Consider the following 18,507-nt stretch of genomic DNA (forward strand, 5'->3'; position numbering starts at 1 on the left):
AAGGAGTTGAAAAGCGCTATACTAGTCACAGAGCAGGTTTGAATAGGCAGTAGGAAGAATGATTCAAATTGCTTTCTGGGGCTTCCCTGGTGGCTCAGTGGTAAATAATCTGCCTGCCAATGCAGGGGGTGCAGTTTCGATCCCTGATCTGAGAAGATCCCACACACTATGGGGCAACTTAGCCCGCTTGCAGCAACTACTGGAGCTTGTGCAGCTAAAGCCTGTGCTGCACAGCAAGAGAAGCCACTGCAATGAGAAACCCATGAACTGCAACGAAGAGTAGCCCCCGCTCTCCGCAACTAGAAAAAAGCCCATGCAGGAACAAAGACCCGATGCAGCCCCAAAACTAAAACAAACGAACAAAAAAATGTTTTCTGATTCTTATTGCTGAGCATTGCTTATCCAGTGTATTTTTAATATCAGCATCTTAGCTACAACCATGATTCTGTGAGCTGGTTCCTAACTCTACCAGAGATCTTTGCCTTGGGGCAATGCTGACGCCCTGTCAGGAGGCCAAGGCTGGGAAGGGCCTCTGAGACGATCAGTGAGGTGTCAGGGACAAAAATGTGGGGAGAGGAGGGACAGTCAACCAAGTTCACTAACTCAGACAATTCATATCTACTTTCTATACATTTATCCACTAAAAAAAAAACAAGTTTTGGAAACAGTGGAGCTTTCCCCTTAGTATAACCTGGCCTCTGCCGAACACTCACTTTTACTTTTTAAAGAGCTCAGGTCAGTTATTCTTCTAAATACAAGAAAATAACAAGATAGTTTTACGAACCAGCTTTGTTATAGCTTTCTTTCGAGAAGTTAATATTTATTATCTAGAAAGTAATTCTGTGCTCATGGAGGTGTGCTTTAAAGAGTATTGCTCCCATATAATCCAGCAATCTTACTCCTGGGCACATATCTGGAGAAAAACATGGTTTGAAAGACTACGTGTACCCTGGTGTTCACTGTATGGCTGTTTACAATATCCAGGACATGGAAGCAATCTAAATGTCCATCAGCAGAGGAGCAGATAAAGATGATGTGGTACATATATGTGGTGGACTATTAACAGCTATTAAAAAGGATGAGATAATGCCATTTGCAGAAATATAAATGGACCTAGAGATTATCATACTGAGTGCAGTAAATCAGAGAAAGATAGGTATCACATGATAGTGCTTATATGCAGAATCCAAAAATGATACAAATGAACTTATTTATGAAACAGAAACAGACTCGCTGATTTAGAGAATAAATTTATGATAACCAGTAGGGGACAGATAGGGAGGAGGGCTAGAATGGGAGATTGGGATTGGCATGCACACACTGCTAAATATAAAGTAGATAACCAACAGGGACCTACTGTATAGTACAGGGAACTCTACTCAATACTCTGTAATACCCTAAATGGGAAAAGAATCTGAAAAAGAATAGATGCATGTATATGTATAACTAAATCACTGTGTTGTACACCTGAAACTAAACACTGTCAATCAACTATACCCCAATAAAAATTTTATTTACTTTTTTTTTAATTTTTAAATTTTTTTATTTTTTTGGTTTACAATACTGTATTGGTTTTGCCATATATTGACATGAATCCACCACAGGTGTACATGAGTTCCCAACACTGAACCCCCCTCCCACCTCCCTCCCCATATAAAAATTTTAAAAAGAGTACTGAAGTACAATGGAAATCAATTTGCTGCTTACATTCTCATGAAGTTTAGACAGAATCTACAGGTATATCTAGGCCACTGTCAGTACTGGAATTGTCCTGTCCCGTTCCTCCACATGGCAAACTTCTAGAGGAAGAAAGATCTGAGTTTGAGTGCTAAAGGAACAGTTCTATTCCAATTTTTGGTATTTCATCACTTGGAAGTTAATCCTTTCCTTCTATATATATTCTAATTCCTTGATCTTTTTTGCATTGTCAATTGTAGTCTTTTTAGGATTACAGAAAATACTCCAATTTCTCCCACCCCCATATCACAACCTTCTTTTCCGGGGGGAGGGGAGTCATTCTCTGTCTGCTTCCAGTGTGCCTGTTTGCCTTCTAGATCCTATTTGCTGTAGAAGCAAAAACGGTAAGTCTAAGTGAGACCCAGAGGTCATCAACCCTTGCCTCTGCGCCAGGACACACAGATCACCTAAACCAATCACTAACCTGTTTTTTAAATACCTCCAATCAGAGAGAATCCACAACTTTCTTTTTGTGACTGTTGAACTGTGGAACGGCACACTGTAAATGTCTTCCTACCCATGTGTACTCCTATTTGCCTGTTCTATTTTAACCCTCATTTGCATTAACCCTTTCTTACCTTTTTATGAATTTCTAGGCCACTTCTCAGAAGAGGTGGGAGATCAGTGTGACTCTGGACACAGCCAGGATGAAAAGGTGAGTCCCTGGGAACTCTGATGCTCTAATCCCAGGCCTCTGGGGTGATGGCATTCATTTCAGGAGGCCTTTATTCTACTGCTGCTAAGCAAATCCTGCCTTTGAATTCCAGGAGTCTGTTTCTAAACAGGACACTAGAGGGCTCCCGGGGGTTAAAAATAAGTGGAGAAATATTTGAATGAAAACTGCTTCTGGACGGCATTTGCTTTTTTCAGAATTTAAAATTAAAATTCATTTTTTTTAATATTAAAAAAAACCCTCACATGTCTTAAAAGTGGGTTGTCAGCAGCCAGTTAACAAGTATCCGTTTTGCTTTGCGATCAGTAGTTTTCAAGGGAACTTTTAAAGCTGAGCTGAAATATTTGAAATGTGGAACACTCTTGACCATGAAATATGTTCTACTTACATGCCTCAGCCTTTAAAAGTTCTTTGCATTAGAGTCAGAGATTACATTCTTCCTGGAGCCAAGCACGGGGCCAGCTGTGTAAGTAACGTTGCTTACCAGTTCTTCTTCTTTTTAATAACGTGAAAAAAGACAGCTAGAAAGCTTTGGGTTTTCTTTCAGCTGAATTTGGTGGAAAGAAAAGGAATAAAAAGCAGTTAGATGCGTGTTTTGTGTTTATGTTTGTGTGTGTATGACCGAATAAATGTAATTACTTCCAAGATATGTGAACATGTATGGCTTTACAGTATAATGACCCTTAATGTAAGATAATGAAATGTATTATGAAGAAGAGATTGTACTATAAGATCAAGAGAATATATTTCTGAATTTGAATGTTAATACTTGGTGCTTCTGCCCAGTTAATTAATGCAAGACTTCTAAAAATAAATAGAAGATAGCTATAGATTTTTAAAACCCTTTGTTGCTTTGCTTAAATCACTTTTTAATTTCAAAGAGAAAAGCCTGGATTTGTCCAATTTTAATGCTTTTCCTTCAGGATCAAATTAAAAGACTCTAGCTACAAGTTATAAAACAGTCTTGGATTTTGGTAGTTTGTTTTTACTAATTGCAACTGAATATCAAATGCATAGAATATCTTGTTTGTTTTTTAATTCCATTTAAAAAATCATTTACTGGTGACAGTAATGAAAGGAAAGGGTCCCGTTTTTTAAAATTTCCTCTTGTGGAGGAACTGAGACTGTGACTCAGTGCACTCTTTCCATCCATTCCCAGGAGCTAGTCAGACTCCTCCTTGGGGAGACTGATGGCGGTGTAAAAGGTTTGTTGTGGCCAGTGTCAGAAGCCTTCCCGGCTCCATCACCAACGCCTACTTTCCACCTCGACCCACTGGAGACCACTTAAACACCCGAGCGGAGGCGAGAGCTGCATTCAGAAAACCATGCTTCATGTCAGCAGGCACCAACGGCCGAGTTTAAACTTTGTTCAGCATGTGGACACCGCGGAGAAATGAGCTGCCCGGACAAGCCAGGGCAGCTCATAAACTGGTTCCTCTGCTCCCTGTGCGTCCCGAGAGTGCGGAAACTCTGGAGCAGCCGGCGCCCCAGGACGCGGAGGAACCTCCTGCTGGGCACCGCCTGCGCCATCTACCTGGGCTTCCTGGTCAGCCAGGTGGGGCGCGCCTCTGTCCAGCACGCAAGGCCGGCAGGAAAGGGGCCGCACCAGAGCCGGGCTGCCACCGAGGCCCCGTTCCCTGAGATACCCCTGGATGGCACGCTGGCCCCTCCGGAGTCCCAGGGCAATGGCACCACGCTGCAGCCCAACGTGGTGTACATCACCCTGCGCTCAAAGCGCAGCAAGCCAGCCAACATACGTGGCACAGTGAAACCGAAGCGCAGGAAAAAGTATGCGGTGGCTTCTAGAGTCCCGGGGCCCGAGGCTTTGGTGGGATCATCCCTTCGGCCTCAGGTAGCTGCAAGGGCAATGGATTCAGAAGTACCCGGGCATATCCCAGGAGGAAACCTGGCCAAGGCTGGGGAGCGACCCTGGAGGTGGATCCAGGGTCCGGGAGCGAGAGGTGGGGGCGCTGATGTGCAGCTGCCCCCGGCCGAGGAGAGCAACATCAGGATCTACAGCGAGAGCGCCCCATCGTGGCTGAGCAAAGAAGACATCGGCCAGATGCGCCTGCTGGCCAACGGCGCTGTGGCGGGTCTCCAGCCGGCCCAGTCCAGGAGTGGAGCACGCCTGCTGGTGCTGGAGGGGACTACCGGGCCCTCGGTGCCCGCCTGCGGCCCCAGCCCCTGCGGGCTGCTCAAGCAGTCTCTGGACATGAGCGAGGTGTTTGCCTTCCACCTAGACAGGATCCTGGGACTCAACCGGACCCTGCCCTCTGTGAGCAGGAAGTCTGAGTTCATCCAAGGTAACCCTTTCCCAGGCTTCGTTATTTGCAGCTGTCGGGGATTGGGCTTGATTTTCTCTTTTGCCTCCCTCTCTTTTTCTAAATGATTTTCTCCACCCACGGTTCCCATTTGGACAGTAGCAGCAGCGTGTCTATCCACGTGGTTGGCATCCTTGATTTTCCCAGCTTTGGGAGGATGCAAGCTGTCCTCCACAGGCAAGAGAAAGCCCCCACAGCGGTAATCTGAGCTCTCTGTTTCCCTGACCTTGTGTCCCAGAGGTTTATTAAACCTAATTAAAGCCAGTGGCAATTTCAGTGATGAGGAGTGGAAGCTGGGGTGGAAGAAAAGAACTTGAGGACAGTAAGGCATATTATTAAATAGGATACCACTATGGAAGTAAGTAGAATGTTGTGCATGGAAGTTTTTAAAAGTAAGGTGGGGGTGGGGAGGTGGGATATCTTTTTTCTGCAGATGGAATCCTTTTAAGAGGCCCAGAGCCAGATCATGTTAGATTCAACACCTTCATTTTTCACAATGGATTTAACTGCTTTCATTTACAAAGCTAATGAGATCAAAAGAGGTGATTTGTTCCATAGATAAACTAATCAGCTGGTGGGTTCTCCAAGTCCATGACTATGGTTTATGGCACCTGAGTGTCCAGATGCCGTCAGGTGATAAACATTTTGTCAAGTTCCAGGGTGTACAGCCAGCTGCTTCGGCTGCAGGTGGCCAGGACTGGTGTGTGGCCGTGCTCATGCCACAGAAAGAATTTTCTCTGGTGCCTGAGGCAATTCCGGAGTGTTAGGACAAAGTAAGGTAGGTCCCTTACTTGTATTTGAAAGCATAGTGATCCCAGAAATTGTCACTAGCTCAATCCAGGCTAGACCAAGAGGCTAAAAAGAACCCCAAAGAGACTGTAAGCTCAAAGGCTTTCTTTACTTCCTGTCACCATGTGAGTGCGTGCTGAGTCACTTCAGTGAATGCAAAGTCCGACTCTTTGCAACCCCATGGACCCCATGGAGCCCACCAGGCTCCCCTGTCCATGGGATTCTCCAGGCAAGAATACTGGAGTGGGTTGTCATACCCTCCTCCAGGGGATCTTCCCAACTCAGGGATCAAACCAGCTTTGCTTATGTCTCCTGCAGTGGCAGGTGGGTTCTTTACTACTAGAGTCACCTGGGAAGCCCCCTCCTGTCACCGTAAAAGCATTTCAGCCCAGGCCCTGTGGAGTCTGGACTGGAACGCATTAAAGCCTTGGGAGTGGTCAAAAGCCAAACTGCATTTTATTGACTTCAGGAGTGTAATTTAGGCTTAGCATGGGTATTTCTTGAACTACCTGTGATTTGCTTAGAAAGACTGGTCATTCCCTACTCATCCTGGTTCATGGCTAAGCGCTTCAGATTCACAGGTGTATTTCCATGTCTCAAGTTCACAGAGTCTTCACCAGGAGGAGGCTGATGTGAGAAAACTTATCTAACATTCAATCAAATGTTGGTAAAAGCTCATTTTTAGCAGGTGGTTGCTATTTGCTAAACACTACACAAATTGAGACATATAGTCCATATACACCTTGATTCCTATGTTTCTCACAACAGTGCTAGCAGGTAGGCACTGTTATTATTTCCACTTAGTAGATCAGTTCAGTTCAGTGCAGTTCAGTCGCTCAGTCATGTCCGACTCTTTGAGACCCCATGAATCACAGCACGCCAGGCCTCCCTGTCCATCACCAACTCGTAGTTTATTCAAGCTCTTGTGCATCGAGTTGGTGATGCCATCCAGCCATCTCATCCTCTGTCGTCCCCTTCTCCTCCTGGCCCCAATCCATCCCAGCATCAGGGTCTTTTCCAATGAGTCAACTCTTTGCATGAGGTGGCCAAAGTATTGGAGTTTCAGCTTTAGCATCAGTCTTTCCAATGAACACCCAGGACTGATCTCCTTTAGGATGGACTGGTTGGACCTCCTTGCAGTCCAAGGGACTCAAGAATCTTCGCCAACACCGCAGTTCAAAAGCATCAATTCTTCGGCGCTCAGCTTTCTTCACAGTCCAACTCTTACATCCGTACATGACCACTGGAAAAACCATAGTCTTGACTAGATGGACCTTTTTTGTACTGAGACTTATTTAGGCAAAGTAATTGGCCTCGTGTACATGGCTAAGCTGAGTTTTGAGCACAGGCCCAGCAAACTTCATGACATCAGCTCTTCGCCTTTGGGCTTAGGTGGCTGTATCACTTCCTCCAGACAGGAGTTCCTGGAGAGAAGGGAGATCTGGGAGAGCACAGAGACAGCAGGCACACACTGAGGCTATCCTGCGCCAGCAACCCAGAGGGTACCCCGGGAAGGCTCTGTTGCCTTTCATTTCACCTTGTAAAGGCCCTTGAGATGAGGTGATGCATGCTTGAATGTATCCCGAGGAACCATAGTCTGATCTGTCCTTCCAGATTCCCTGGGAAAATGCTGGATGGAGTTGGGAGAGTGAGGTGGAGTTAGAAGCCTGGGCCCTGGAGCCAGACTGCTTGAGTTTGAATTTACCAGTCATGCGACTCTCCATGAAACAATACCCACCTCATGAGGCTGTTGTTAGTTAATCCATAGAAAACCTTCAGTGTGTGTGTGTGTGTGTGTGTGTGTATGTGTGTGTGTGTGTTAGTTGCTCAGTTGTGTCTGATTCTTTGCCATCCCATGAACTGTAATCCACCAGACTCCACAGTCCATGGAATTCTCCAGGCAAGAATACTGGAGTGGGTTGCCATCTCCTTCTCCAAAACCTTCAGTAAATATTGGCTATGTGTATTACTACACTAATCACTTGAGATACCAATTTCATTGAGTAGCCTCAATGAACTCATATAGCCTCCAAGCCTCATCTATCATTTTATTTGTTTTAATTGAAGTGTAGTTGATTTACAGTGTTGTGATAGTGTCAGGTGTACAGCAAAGTGATTCAGTTATACAGACACATATATATTCTTTTTATACACATATATATTCTTTTCAGATTCATTTCCATTATAGTTTTTTAAAAGATTTTGAATATACAAAATATACTCTGTGCTATACAGTAGGTCCTTGTTGGTTACCTGTTTTCTATATAGCAGTGTGTATCTGTTAATTCCAAACTCTTAATAGATGCCCTGCTCTTTGGTAACCATACATTTGTTCTCTATGTCTGTGAATCTATTTCTGTTATGTAAGTAAGTTCATTTGTATCATTTTTTTGCTGGTTCCACATCTAAGTGATATCATATGTTTGTCTTTCTCTGTCTGTCTGCTTATTGTATTTAGTACGATAATCTCTAGGTCCATCCATATTGCTGAAAATGGTATTATTTCAGTCTTTTTTATGGTTAAGGAATATTCCATTGTATATATGTGCCACATTTTTATCCATTCCTCTGTTGATGAACATTTAGATTGCTTCCATGTCTTGGCTCTTATACTGCTGCTATGAACACTGGGGTGCACGTGTCTTTTCAAATTAGTTTTCTCTGGATACATAACATTTCTTTATGTGACAGGACTAGGACTGAAACCCAGGTGTCCTTCTTTCTTAGTGAAACTAAGGTGCCAGGATACCTCTAAGGTGTCTAATTACATTCTCCAAATATCCAGCATCTTTGAGAATGAAGAAGGCAGTTGCCTTCAATTTGAAGGAGGCATTTATAATCCCAGTATAGACTGGTGCTCCCCTCTCCTTTCAGAAGTAAGTGGCATGGAAAGAAACTGCCAAGGTTGCATTGACATGACTCTCTATGTGATGAATTAAATACCAAAGATCGCATTTTAGGTAATACTAGAAATTTCTTTGTTCTTTCTTTGATTCTTTCTTCTAGAATGTAGTTAATGAGAGTCATAAAATCAGGCCAATTTCCTCAGGAGGCTAGGACCTAATTTAGATATAGTTATGAGCACTCTCGGAGAAGGCAATGGCACCCCACTCCAGTACTCTTGCCTGGAAAATCCCATGGATGGAGAAGCTTGGAAGGCTGCAGTCCATGGGGTCGCTAGGAGTTGGACACGACTGAATGACTTCACTTTCACCTTTCACTTTCATGCATTGGAGAAGGAAATGGCAACCCACTCCAGTGTTCTTGCCTGGAGAATCCCAGGGACGGGGGAGCCTGGTGGGCTGCCGTCTATGGGGTTGCACAGAGTCGGACACGACTGAAGCAACTTAGCAGCAGCAGCAGCATGAGCACTCTGCACAATATGATTCTATTCATGGAGACGTTGTACTGATGTAAAGAACATATATAGATCAGTTCTATGGTAGGGGATACACAGTCTTAGGTTCCTAGTACTACCTCTAGCCTTATCCTGACTTGTGTCTTTCTCCCTTTGATTTCCACAGATATGTGTATCTTCCCTCTGGGGTCCTCCTAGGCCTCTCTTGGTCCAAGCTTAGCTTTATTTGAGCCTCCGCATCTACTTAAAGTGATGATAGATCTCATCTAGATACCCAGCATCTGCTTCTGGCTCATTCTGTGTCACTGTTTTGTAACTACAATTGCTTGTTGATCATCTCTTCCTTCCCACTAGGCTTTAGGTCTGTGAAGGCAGAGATATCTCCCGTTTTGCTCATCACTGTGTTTCTGGATCCCAGTGGAGAGTCTGGCACATAGTAGGTGCTCAGCAAATATTTTTGAATAAATGTAAGAATGCATTTTTGCACTGTTCCACTGACTCTAAACAGTAAATCTATATTTTGCTTCAGGCTTTCAAAACTCAGGACAACTGCTACCATTTTTTTGTCCTAAATCCAGGCTGGTCTTTCTCCTGCAGTATCTTATAAATAGCTCATTGAAAAGAGTAATGAAAAATGTCCTTGGCAGCCTCTGAATTATGCAAATAATAAGGTTTATGGAGCTTATTCTTGTGAGGACCATCAATATAACATGGTCTGCAACCGCGTTTGCCCAGTCACTTAGTTGTATCCAACTCTTTGCAACCCCATGGACTGTAACCCGCCAGGCTCCTCTGTCCATGGGATTTTCCAGGCAAGAATATTGGAGTGGGTTGCCATTTTCTCCTCCAGGGTATCTTCCCAACCCAGAGATCGAGCCAATGTCTCCTCTTTTGGCAGGCAGAGTCTTTACTACTGAATCACCTGGGAAGCCCCTCATACCGTAATGTATGTGGCCTCAAACCATAGTGTATGGTGGCCTCATACCCCTGAGCCACCTGGGAAGCAACCTCATACTGTAATGTAATTTGATATTGAGTTTTCTATAGCAGGAACAGTAGAACTCAGGTATGTATTTTTCTGATGATCTGGCTTGGTCTGGGAGTAAAGCTTTTAATATCTGGGAGAGTGGTTAGGGAGACAGTCCTATAAGTAATCTGCCCTAAGTGCTGTTTTTCTTCTCTGACTTTTGATGAATGTTTGTGAAAATGAAATTATGCTTGGTAACAAGAACATGGCTAGTCTGTCTTGGGTGGTGAATACAGATATTTTGCTTATCTCAGTTAATCTTTCAAAGAAACCTATGCAGGAGACACTTTCTTACTTCCATTTTGAGAAGAAAGAAAGATAAGAAGAAAGCAGCTCAAGGTCATACAATGAGTTTATTTTCCAGGAAGAATTCAAGCGCTTGTCTTGTAACTTCCTGTTTATCATCTGCTTTCCTCACCAATTCATTTCAGGGGCCTTAATTAAGTGTGTCTTCTTTCCCTATCACCACAACCTATTCATGTACTTGTTAGTCAGTTATTTAACACAACTAGACGTTGATGACTTGCATGCTGATGCCCAAATATGGGCTATTTTATTTCTTAAGGAGACAGCACTGTAACCATAGCAAGAATAATACTGAATGTCACTACGTACCAGGCACTGCTGTAAGTACTGTGCACCTATTATCTCATTAAATCCTCCTAAACTTTTATGACAGGTACTCTATGAGAGACATTTTGTGGACGTAGAAGGAGAGGCCTAGTGTAGTTAAATACCTTTGCTCAAAGTCATGTAAATTAGCCTGATGTGAAAAGGGTCCATAAGGTGCAAAGGGAGAAAGAGCATCAGAGGCTGGGATTGAATGATGTGCCTGTTGCAGCCTCTCAGATGAAGCTTTCTGCCCATTCATTCCAAAGACAAAAGGTCCCAGTGATAAAGCTCCAGGTACTTCTTTACTTGTCTGTTTGTAAAACTGACAGAAGTGATCCTGTCATCCCAGAGCCACTAGCTAAGGTTCATCTGGGGTCAGGTTCTTGGTTGTACAACTTGATGAATTCTAGATGCTTCTCCTTGAATCCCAAAATATATATATATGTGAAATTAGCAGGTATACTGGCCCTGAACGGTATACTGAACCATTTTCTGACAGGTGTCACTCCAAATATATCCTAGAAAATAAGAAGGGTGTACTTGGGGAAGCGTAAGGTTGTAATTAGGTAGGGATGGTCAGGAGGGGACCATCCTACAAAGTCTAGCCATGACCTCTGGGCCAGAGTCCCATCCTATGATACCTGTGTGGGAAATACAAAACTGAATTGAAAAACAGCATCAGAGGCTTTGAAAAAAAATCCATGTTTGTAATAATGAAATATTTTTTTAGTTGTGAGTCTATGAAGAATCTAGTGTTATGTATCACAGAACATCTATACTGCATTTGATGTCATTGATCTGTTGTATTACTTAACAATTCCACACAGCAGATAGTATTAATATTTTACATATAGGAATCCTGAGACTTGGTAAGGGTACATAGCTAGTGAGCAATGGAAGTGGAATTTGTACCTAGATCTGTCTGATACTAAAGTCTCCCATGTTGCTTCTCTTACCCACAATGCTGCTCAAACATAACTTGATATACTCATGAGATAGTGACAGCAATGTGCAAATTTTAACCTGGTGATTTCTGATTTACCATTATGCCAACCTTTCTATTTAACCTATTTTTTCAACTCAACTATTTAATATAGATACTAATTTTCACTCAAGGGAAGTATGACCATACTATTTTAAACACGGCTACAAGGGTTATTGTTGTTTAAACACAAGCCAATGCCTCCCAGATTTTCTTGTTTTACCATAAACAATTACTCGTATGTAAATGTGACTGAACATATTAGTATGTTTTCTGCCAAACTGTCCTTGGGAAAGTCATCAATCATGACAGAGGTTGCCAGATACTGTATGGTGTTGATACATTTAGATAAGTTTTTAACAAAAATAAATAAATAAACATTTTAAAGACAAAAAAAAAAAAAAAAGAAAGAAAAGCATTCCAATTATCTTCAGATTCTTTGGATAGGAAGAACTTGGTCTTTTCAGTTTAGATTTATTTTTGTCCTCGGCAACTTTTTGTGAACTTTTGAGTCTGTACAATTTCTCTTGAATGCTGTTTATTCCATTAGCATTCTGTATTCAAATAAACGGCAAGAACCTTGAAAAACTAAATAAAAATTTCTTGATTTAAATTTTATAATAATGTCAGAACTATGAAAATGTAAATATATGTAATTTATTATTTGACAACAAAGTTACTGATAAAGACATTTCTATCACTAAACACAAGTTTTAAAATTAAAAAAAAAAAAATATTTCAAATATATATCTAAAGCAAGACAAAGCAGATTATGTCCATGTAAAGAGCAGAGGAACCCAGCGGCCCCTGTCATCCTCCACTTAGCAGCTTGGCCAACCTTTGTGGCAGTCTGCTCAGCTACACAAATGCATCCCAAGGGCTACCATTTTGGTAGCATTTAAGCATCCTACTATTTTTCATACCTAGCATGGAAGATGCATTATGTTTGCTTTATTTTTAGGATGCTGCTTTACTGCCACAGAGTTGTCAGACTGAATTAAGGTAGCCTTGTTCCAGGAATTCTGTGTGTCGAGGCTGCTTGGATGACAAACTGCAAGCACCCCACCAACTTCCATTTAAATTCATTGTAAATCCCAAGTTGCTCACTGTTCTCCTCCTTGTGTTGCCTCATCTTATCATAAAGCAGGAGAAATATGCTGTGTACTTTTCACTCTCCTCTTGAGTCCATGAGAGCAGTGCTGTGAGTTTCTGGCTGATGGTGTGACTGCCAGGGCAGGGAGACCGCAGCTGCACAATTCATGTTGTCTCAAGCTCTCAGGTAAGGACAGAGGTGTTTTGCAGGGAGTTATAAAAATCACTCAGATGCCCATACTACTTGGAAACACCCTGACTTCAAAATCCTAGAAATCTCAGACACGGGTGCAAACTTTCTTAAAATATTAACTCAAGAGTGTAGGAATCATGTCTTAGTTTTGAGGAGCTGGAAGGAAAACACGTTGTGTTCTTTATCAGAAAAGCCTTAAGGGTTTTATTTCTTTAGCAATCAAATTGAGTTGGTCAGCTTCACACACAGGTTTACTGAGCATGGGCTCCAAGCAGGGCTGGGCTCTGCTAATTTCTTGTTTGCTCATGTACTTTCATTGGCTAAGTGGGGAACCTGGGAGCCTTCTCTGCTGTTCCTCTGGAAGGTGCCCCTGGATCTCCCACGAAGCTGGGTTAGAAGGGTCAGTGGCTAATAGTTGCCACAGTGCTCACAGCCTGAAAATGGCGTGTTCCTCAGTTCCATGCAGTCTGTTTCCTTCTCCAGCATCACATTATCCTTTTTTCTTTTAAGAAATATTTATTGAGCACCTGCTGTGTGCCAGCCATTCTTCACTGGGGGCTATATCAGTGGGCAGAACAGTCAAGAAGCCCTGTCCCCATGGAGCTGACAGTATTGGACTGCGTGACAGCTCATAGCCTGGAGGGGTTCTTCATATGACCCCTGATTTCAAGATTCGATCAGCTTGAGCCTGAGCCCAAGGTCATGACCTTTCTATTGGGACTGACTCTGTTGCCTTCTCTAGGTGGGTTAAGGACTACACAGATGCTGACCTCAGTTAAAGGGCAAATATTGACATTTCAGTTGAGTTTAGTTGTAGTTTGTAGCGTGTACTTCCTATCTGTGACTAAACATGAGGAAGAAGCCGTAGAGTTTTAAATTCAAATAGCTTTGCAGTTCACAGCGTGGACTGGCATATCTGTTTGGTAGGGCTGATACCACAAAATACCACAGACCAGATGGCTTAAACCTTTATTTCTCACAGTTCTGGAGGCTGGAAGTTCCAGGTCAAGGTGTCGGCTGGTTTGGTTCCTTTGAGGCCTCTTCCTTGGCTTGTAGACAGCCACCTTCTCACTGCGTCCTCCTATGAGCTTAACTGTGTGATCCTGGGCCCGTTGCATTCCCTCACTGTGTCCAAATCTCCTCTTTTTCTTTTATTTAAAAACAAACTAAAATTTTTCAAAAAAATTTTTTAGGGTTTTTTTTAATGTGCACAGTTTTTTTTTTTTTTAATGTGCACAGTTGTTTTTTTTTTAAGTCTTTAAGTTTATTACACTATTGTTTATTTTTTATGTTTTGGCTTTTTGGCCAAGAGGCATGTGGGTCCTAGCTCCCTGAGCCGGAATTGAACCTGCATCCCCTGCATTGGAAGGAGAAACCTTAACCACTGGACCATCAGTGAAAGTGAAAGTTGCTCAGTCGTGTCTGACTCTTTGCCACCCCATGGACTATAGTCCATGGTATTCTCCAGGCAGGCCAGAATACTGGAGTGGGTAGCCTTTCCCTTCTCCAGAGGATCTTCCCAACATTTCAGGTGGAATGTTTACCAGCTGAGCCACTAGGGAAATCTCCAGATCTCTTCTTCTAAGGACATGAGTCATATGGCATTAGGACCACTCTTAATTGCCTCTTTAAAGGCCTTTCTCCAAATGCAGTCACCTCCTGAGGTGCTGGGGTTGGGACTTCAGCATGTGAATTTTGGAGGAACACAGTTCAGCTCATAACCACTGGTAGCCTAGACTCCCTGAATTTGAAGCCAAGTTCTACCACCTGAGAATTGTGTGGTCTGGGAGAAATGACTTAATCTTTTCCTATTTTATTTTTTCAAGAGTATCATGATATTGGTAATGGTACTAACCTCATCGAGGTGTGAGCATTGAGTGAGCTGATGTGGATAAAATATATATAACAGCGCCACCCCTCTTAAAAGGACACTCAGTGATTGCTATCTGTTATTTTCATTTGGTTTCTAAGCTAATTCAGCTCTTCGTGATAATGTCTCCTTAGATTTTCTTAGTTTGTTTCTCTAAATTGATGTTTACGTGAACTAAATAAACAGGCACTTCATGTTGTCATTTAATGAAAGTGCTTGGGGTGGATGGTGGATGATCCCAGTTTGGATGATTCCAGTTTTTCCTGTTTGTGGAGTGCAAGGCACTTTACGTTCATCATCTCACCAAATTGTATGGCAGCCGCACACACCAGTTACTCTTGAGCAGGTTTCCTGTGGGGAAAACGAGGCTCAGAGAGTAAACATGTCCTCCAAAGGCTGGCAGGTTGTGTGTGGTGGGGCTGGGACCCAGCCTCATCCTCATCACTGTATGAGCCATCACCATTACCCTCTCGCCTTGATGGATTCTCAGCGGGTGTGGGCTGGGCCTTCCCAGGTAGTCAGCGTCCACATCAGAACCTGCTACCTCCATGGCCTTTTGGCATGATTCCCAAATGGAGCCAGGATGCCTTAACTGTCCCCTTCTCAAGACACTGATTTTGGGTCACAAGGAGTGAGGCAGTGTGTCTACACCACTTCTGTGTTTATCATTCCCAGTCTCAGAGAATTATGGAGATGTGGGGCTGGGTGGTAGAATGAGGGCCTGGAACCCCTGGATGCCCCCACTTCTACTTCTCAAGGGCCTCTAATTCTTTTTGATCCATTTATACTGTTGTTCAGTTGCTCAGTCATCTCCAGTTCTTTTTTTTTTTTAATTTTTAATTTCTTTATTTTAATTGGAGGCTAGTTACTTTACAATATTGTATTGGTTTTGCCGTACATCGACATGAATCCACCACGGGTGTACACGTGTTTCCCATCCTGAACCCCCCTCCCTCCTCCCTCCCTGTACCATCCCTCTGGGTCATCCCAGTGCACCAGCACCAAGCATCCTGTATTCTGCATTGAACCTGGACTGGTGATTCGTTTCTTATATGATATTATACATGTTTCAATGCCATTTTCCCGAATCATCCCACCCTCTTCCTCTCCCACAGAGTCCAAAAGACTGTTCAATACATCTGTTTCTCTTTTGCTGTCTCACATACAGGGTTATCGTTACCATCTTTCTAAATTCCATATATATGCATTAGTATACTGTATTGGTGTTTTTCTTTCTGGCTTACTTCACTCTGTATAATAGGCTCCAGTTTCATCCACCTCATCAGAACTCATTCAAATGCATTCTTTTTAATGGCTGAGTAATACTGCATTGTGTATATGTACCACAGCTTTCTTATCTATTTGCCTGCTGATGGACATCTAGGTTGCTTCCATGCCCTGGCTATTATAAACAGTGCTGCGATGAACATTGGGGTACACATATCTCTTTCAATTCTGGTTTCCTCGGTGGGTATGTCCAGCAGTGAGATTGCTGGGTCATAAGGCAGTTCTATTTCCAGTTTTTTAAAGGAATTTCCACATTGGTCTCCATAGTGGCTGTACTAGTTCGCATTCCCACCAACAGTGTAAGAGGGTTCCCTTTTCTCCACACCCTCTCCAGCATTTATTGCTGGTAGACTTTTGGATCGCAGCCATTCTGACTGGCATGAAATGGTACCTCATTGTGGCAAAGTCATATCCAATTCTTTGTGACCCCATGGACTGCAGCACACCAGGCTTCCCTGTCCTTCACCATCTCCCAGAGTTTGCTCAAACTCATGTCTATTGAGTCGGTAATGCCATCCAACCATCTCATCCTCTGTTGTCCCCTTCTCCTCCGGCCCTCAATCTTTCCCTGCATCAGGGTTTTTTCTAATGAGTCGGCTCTTCACATCAGGTGGCTGAGAGTATTGGAGCTTCAGCATCAGCATCAGTCCTTCCAATGAATATTCAGGACTGATTTCCTTTAAGATTAACTGGTTTGATCTCCTTGCAGTCCAAGGGACTCTCAAGAGTATTCTCCAACACCACAGTTCAAAAGCATCAATTGTTCAGGACTCAGCTTTCTTTATGGTCTGACTTTCATATCCATACATGACTACTGGAAAAACCAAAGCTTTGACTATACAGACTTTGGCAGCAAAGTAATGTCTCTGCTTCTTAATATGCTATCTAGGTGTGTCATAGCTTTTCTTCCAAGGAGCAAGCGCCTTTTAATTTCATGGCTGCAGTCACCATCTGCAGTGATTTGTAGCCCAAGAAAATAAAGTCTATCACTTTCATTGTTTCCCTATCTCTATGCCATGGAGTGATGGGACCGAAGCCATGATCTTCATTTTTAATGTTGAATTTTAAGTCAGCTTTTCACTCTCCTCTTCCACCTTCAAGAGGCTCTTTAGTTCCTCTTCACTTTCTGAGTACAGTGAAATCACCACTTACTAGGAGGTCACACCAACCAAGTGTTTATTCAGGGGCCATGGACCATTGCTTAGAACCTACAGGCTAGAGATGGAAAGTGGGGGATTCTGAAAAATTCACTCTTATTCATCAGCATATTTGAATGCTTGGTCTAGACATCATGTCAGGAGCTGGAGAACCAAAGATGATTGGTGATGAGTCCCTGTTCTCAAGAGCTCAAGCTTGGAAGGCGGGAGGTGGCTAAGCAAACCTATCCTACAAGAGTGGTCAGGTAAAGACCTCAATGGAGATATTTTTGGAGAACCCTGCAGGCACAGAGAGGGATGTGTATTTAGGGGGATAGTTAGGGGTGTTGCAAAAAGATGTAGAAGCAGTAATGTCAGACTGTGGATGAAGTGAGAGATGGGTGGGTGTAGAAAGATGGAGAGAGCATATGCCTGGAAAACAGTTCTGGGAAAAGGAGATTAGCGGTTGGAGGAGGAGAGTGGAGAATGACTGGGTTTGTGTCATGGAAGGACATGGACTTCATCCCACAGACCATGGGGAATCATTGATAGGTCTGAAGAAGTAGGGTGATGTGATGAGCTTTGGACTGCAGGAAGCTTACTCCAGTCAAGAGTTCATGGGTTCTTCATCTACATTAGCAAACACTAAATGACCCAGGACTGCACCACCCAGATGTGATGAACACTTTATTGGCAAAATGTGATTGTCTGTGGAGCCTGGCAGTGATCCCATCCTCACGATCCTCTGAAGCTGAGGTCGGTTCCTGTTTTTCAAAGTGGAATATTGAGGCAGGAAGAGTCTGGAAGTTTCCATTTTCATAGCGGAAGTCCTGGGCAGACCTCGAAATCAGAAGTTCCTGTCCATGAGTCAAAGCTTTGGAACAAAGAATGACACTTTTTAAAGTGGAAATGATGGTTTGGATTGTGTGAGTCGTCTGTGGTGGAGGAAGTCACAAGTGCTTCACGCTTAGCTAATGCTTGAGGAAATGTGGAGATTATTTAAACTCAGTTCAACCTCAAGAAAACTAGTGAAACAGAAAAGTAACTAAATGCATTTATTTTTTTGTTGCAAGAACTAAATCACCCAGAAATCGGATTCCTAAAACAAGACCTTGTATTTGGGCTCGATTGTCTGCATAGATTCTTAACATATAAAATATATGGAATTCTGCCTCTCTGTTGCCTTCCCCTTTTAAAATCATAAAAACCTAATATAAATTGGTTCTTCCTAATATGTGACAGTGCTGTATTTCAGTGTCTGTCTGGATCTCTTACCACCCTGCCAGACAGATTTGGAAGATGGTCTTTTTACCTCTTGGGGTGCTCAGTGCCTCAGTCAGGGTGGCTGGGGGACTGGGCTCCAGTCTTATGGAGACCAGAGATACTGTCAAGAGTAGAACCCTGGGACTGACCTGGTGGTCCTGTGGCTA

The 18,507-nt window shown here is 43.1% G+C and overlaps 1 protein-coding gene across 3 annotated transcripts in view; it reads left to right on the plus strand.

Annotated features, from left to right (window-relative positions):
- The first annotated feature begins 2,008 nt into the window (after positions 1-2,008).
- Positions 2,009-18,507, plus strand: part of GASK1B (golgi associated kinase 1B) — a 70,274-nt gene continuing 53,775 nt past the window's right edge. The window contains exons 1-3 of one of the 3 annotated variants that reach the window (XM_069558602.1): positions 2,009-2,081; positions 2,334-2,392; positions 3,570-4,713. In XM_069558602.1, the coding sequence (XP_069414703.1) occupies positions 3,804-4,713 (910 nt within the window). In that variant the 5' untranslated portion in view covers positions 2,009-2,081; positions 2,334-2,392; positions 3,570-3,803. Of the gene's footprint in view, positions 2,239-2,333; positions 2,393-2,522; positions 2,877-3,569; positions 4,714-18,507 lie in introns of those variants that run through there. The other 2 variants (XM_069558604.1, XM_069558601.1) reach the window with 2 other exon arrangements.

The sequence above is a fragment of the Ovis canadensis genome, chromosome 17, assembly GCF_042477335.2.
Source record: "Ovis canadensis isolate MfBH-ARS-UI-01 breed Bighorn chromosome 17, ARS-UI_OviCan_v2, whole genome shotgun sequence".
Lineage (NCBI taxonomy): Eukaryota > Metazoa > Chordata > Mammalia > Artiodactyla > Bovidae > Ovis > Ovis canadensis.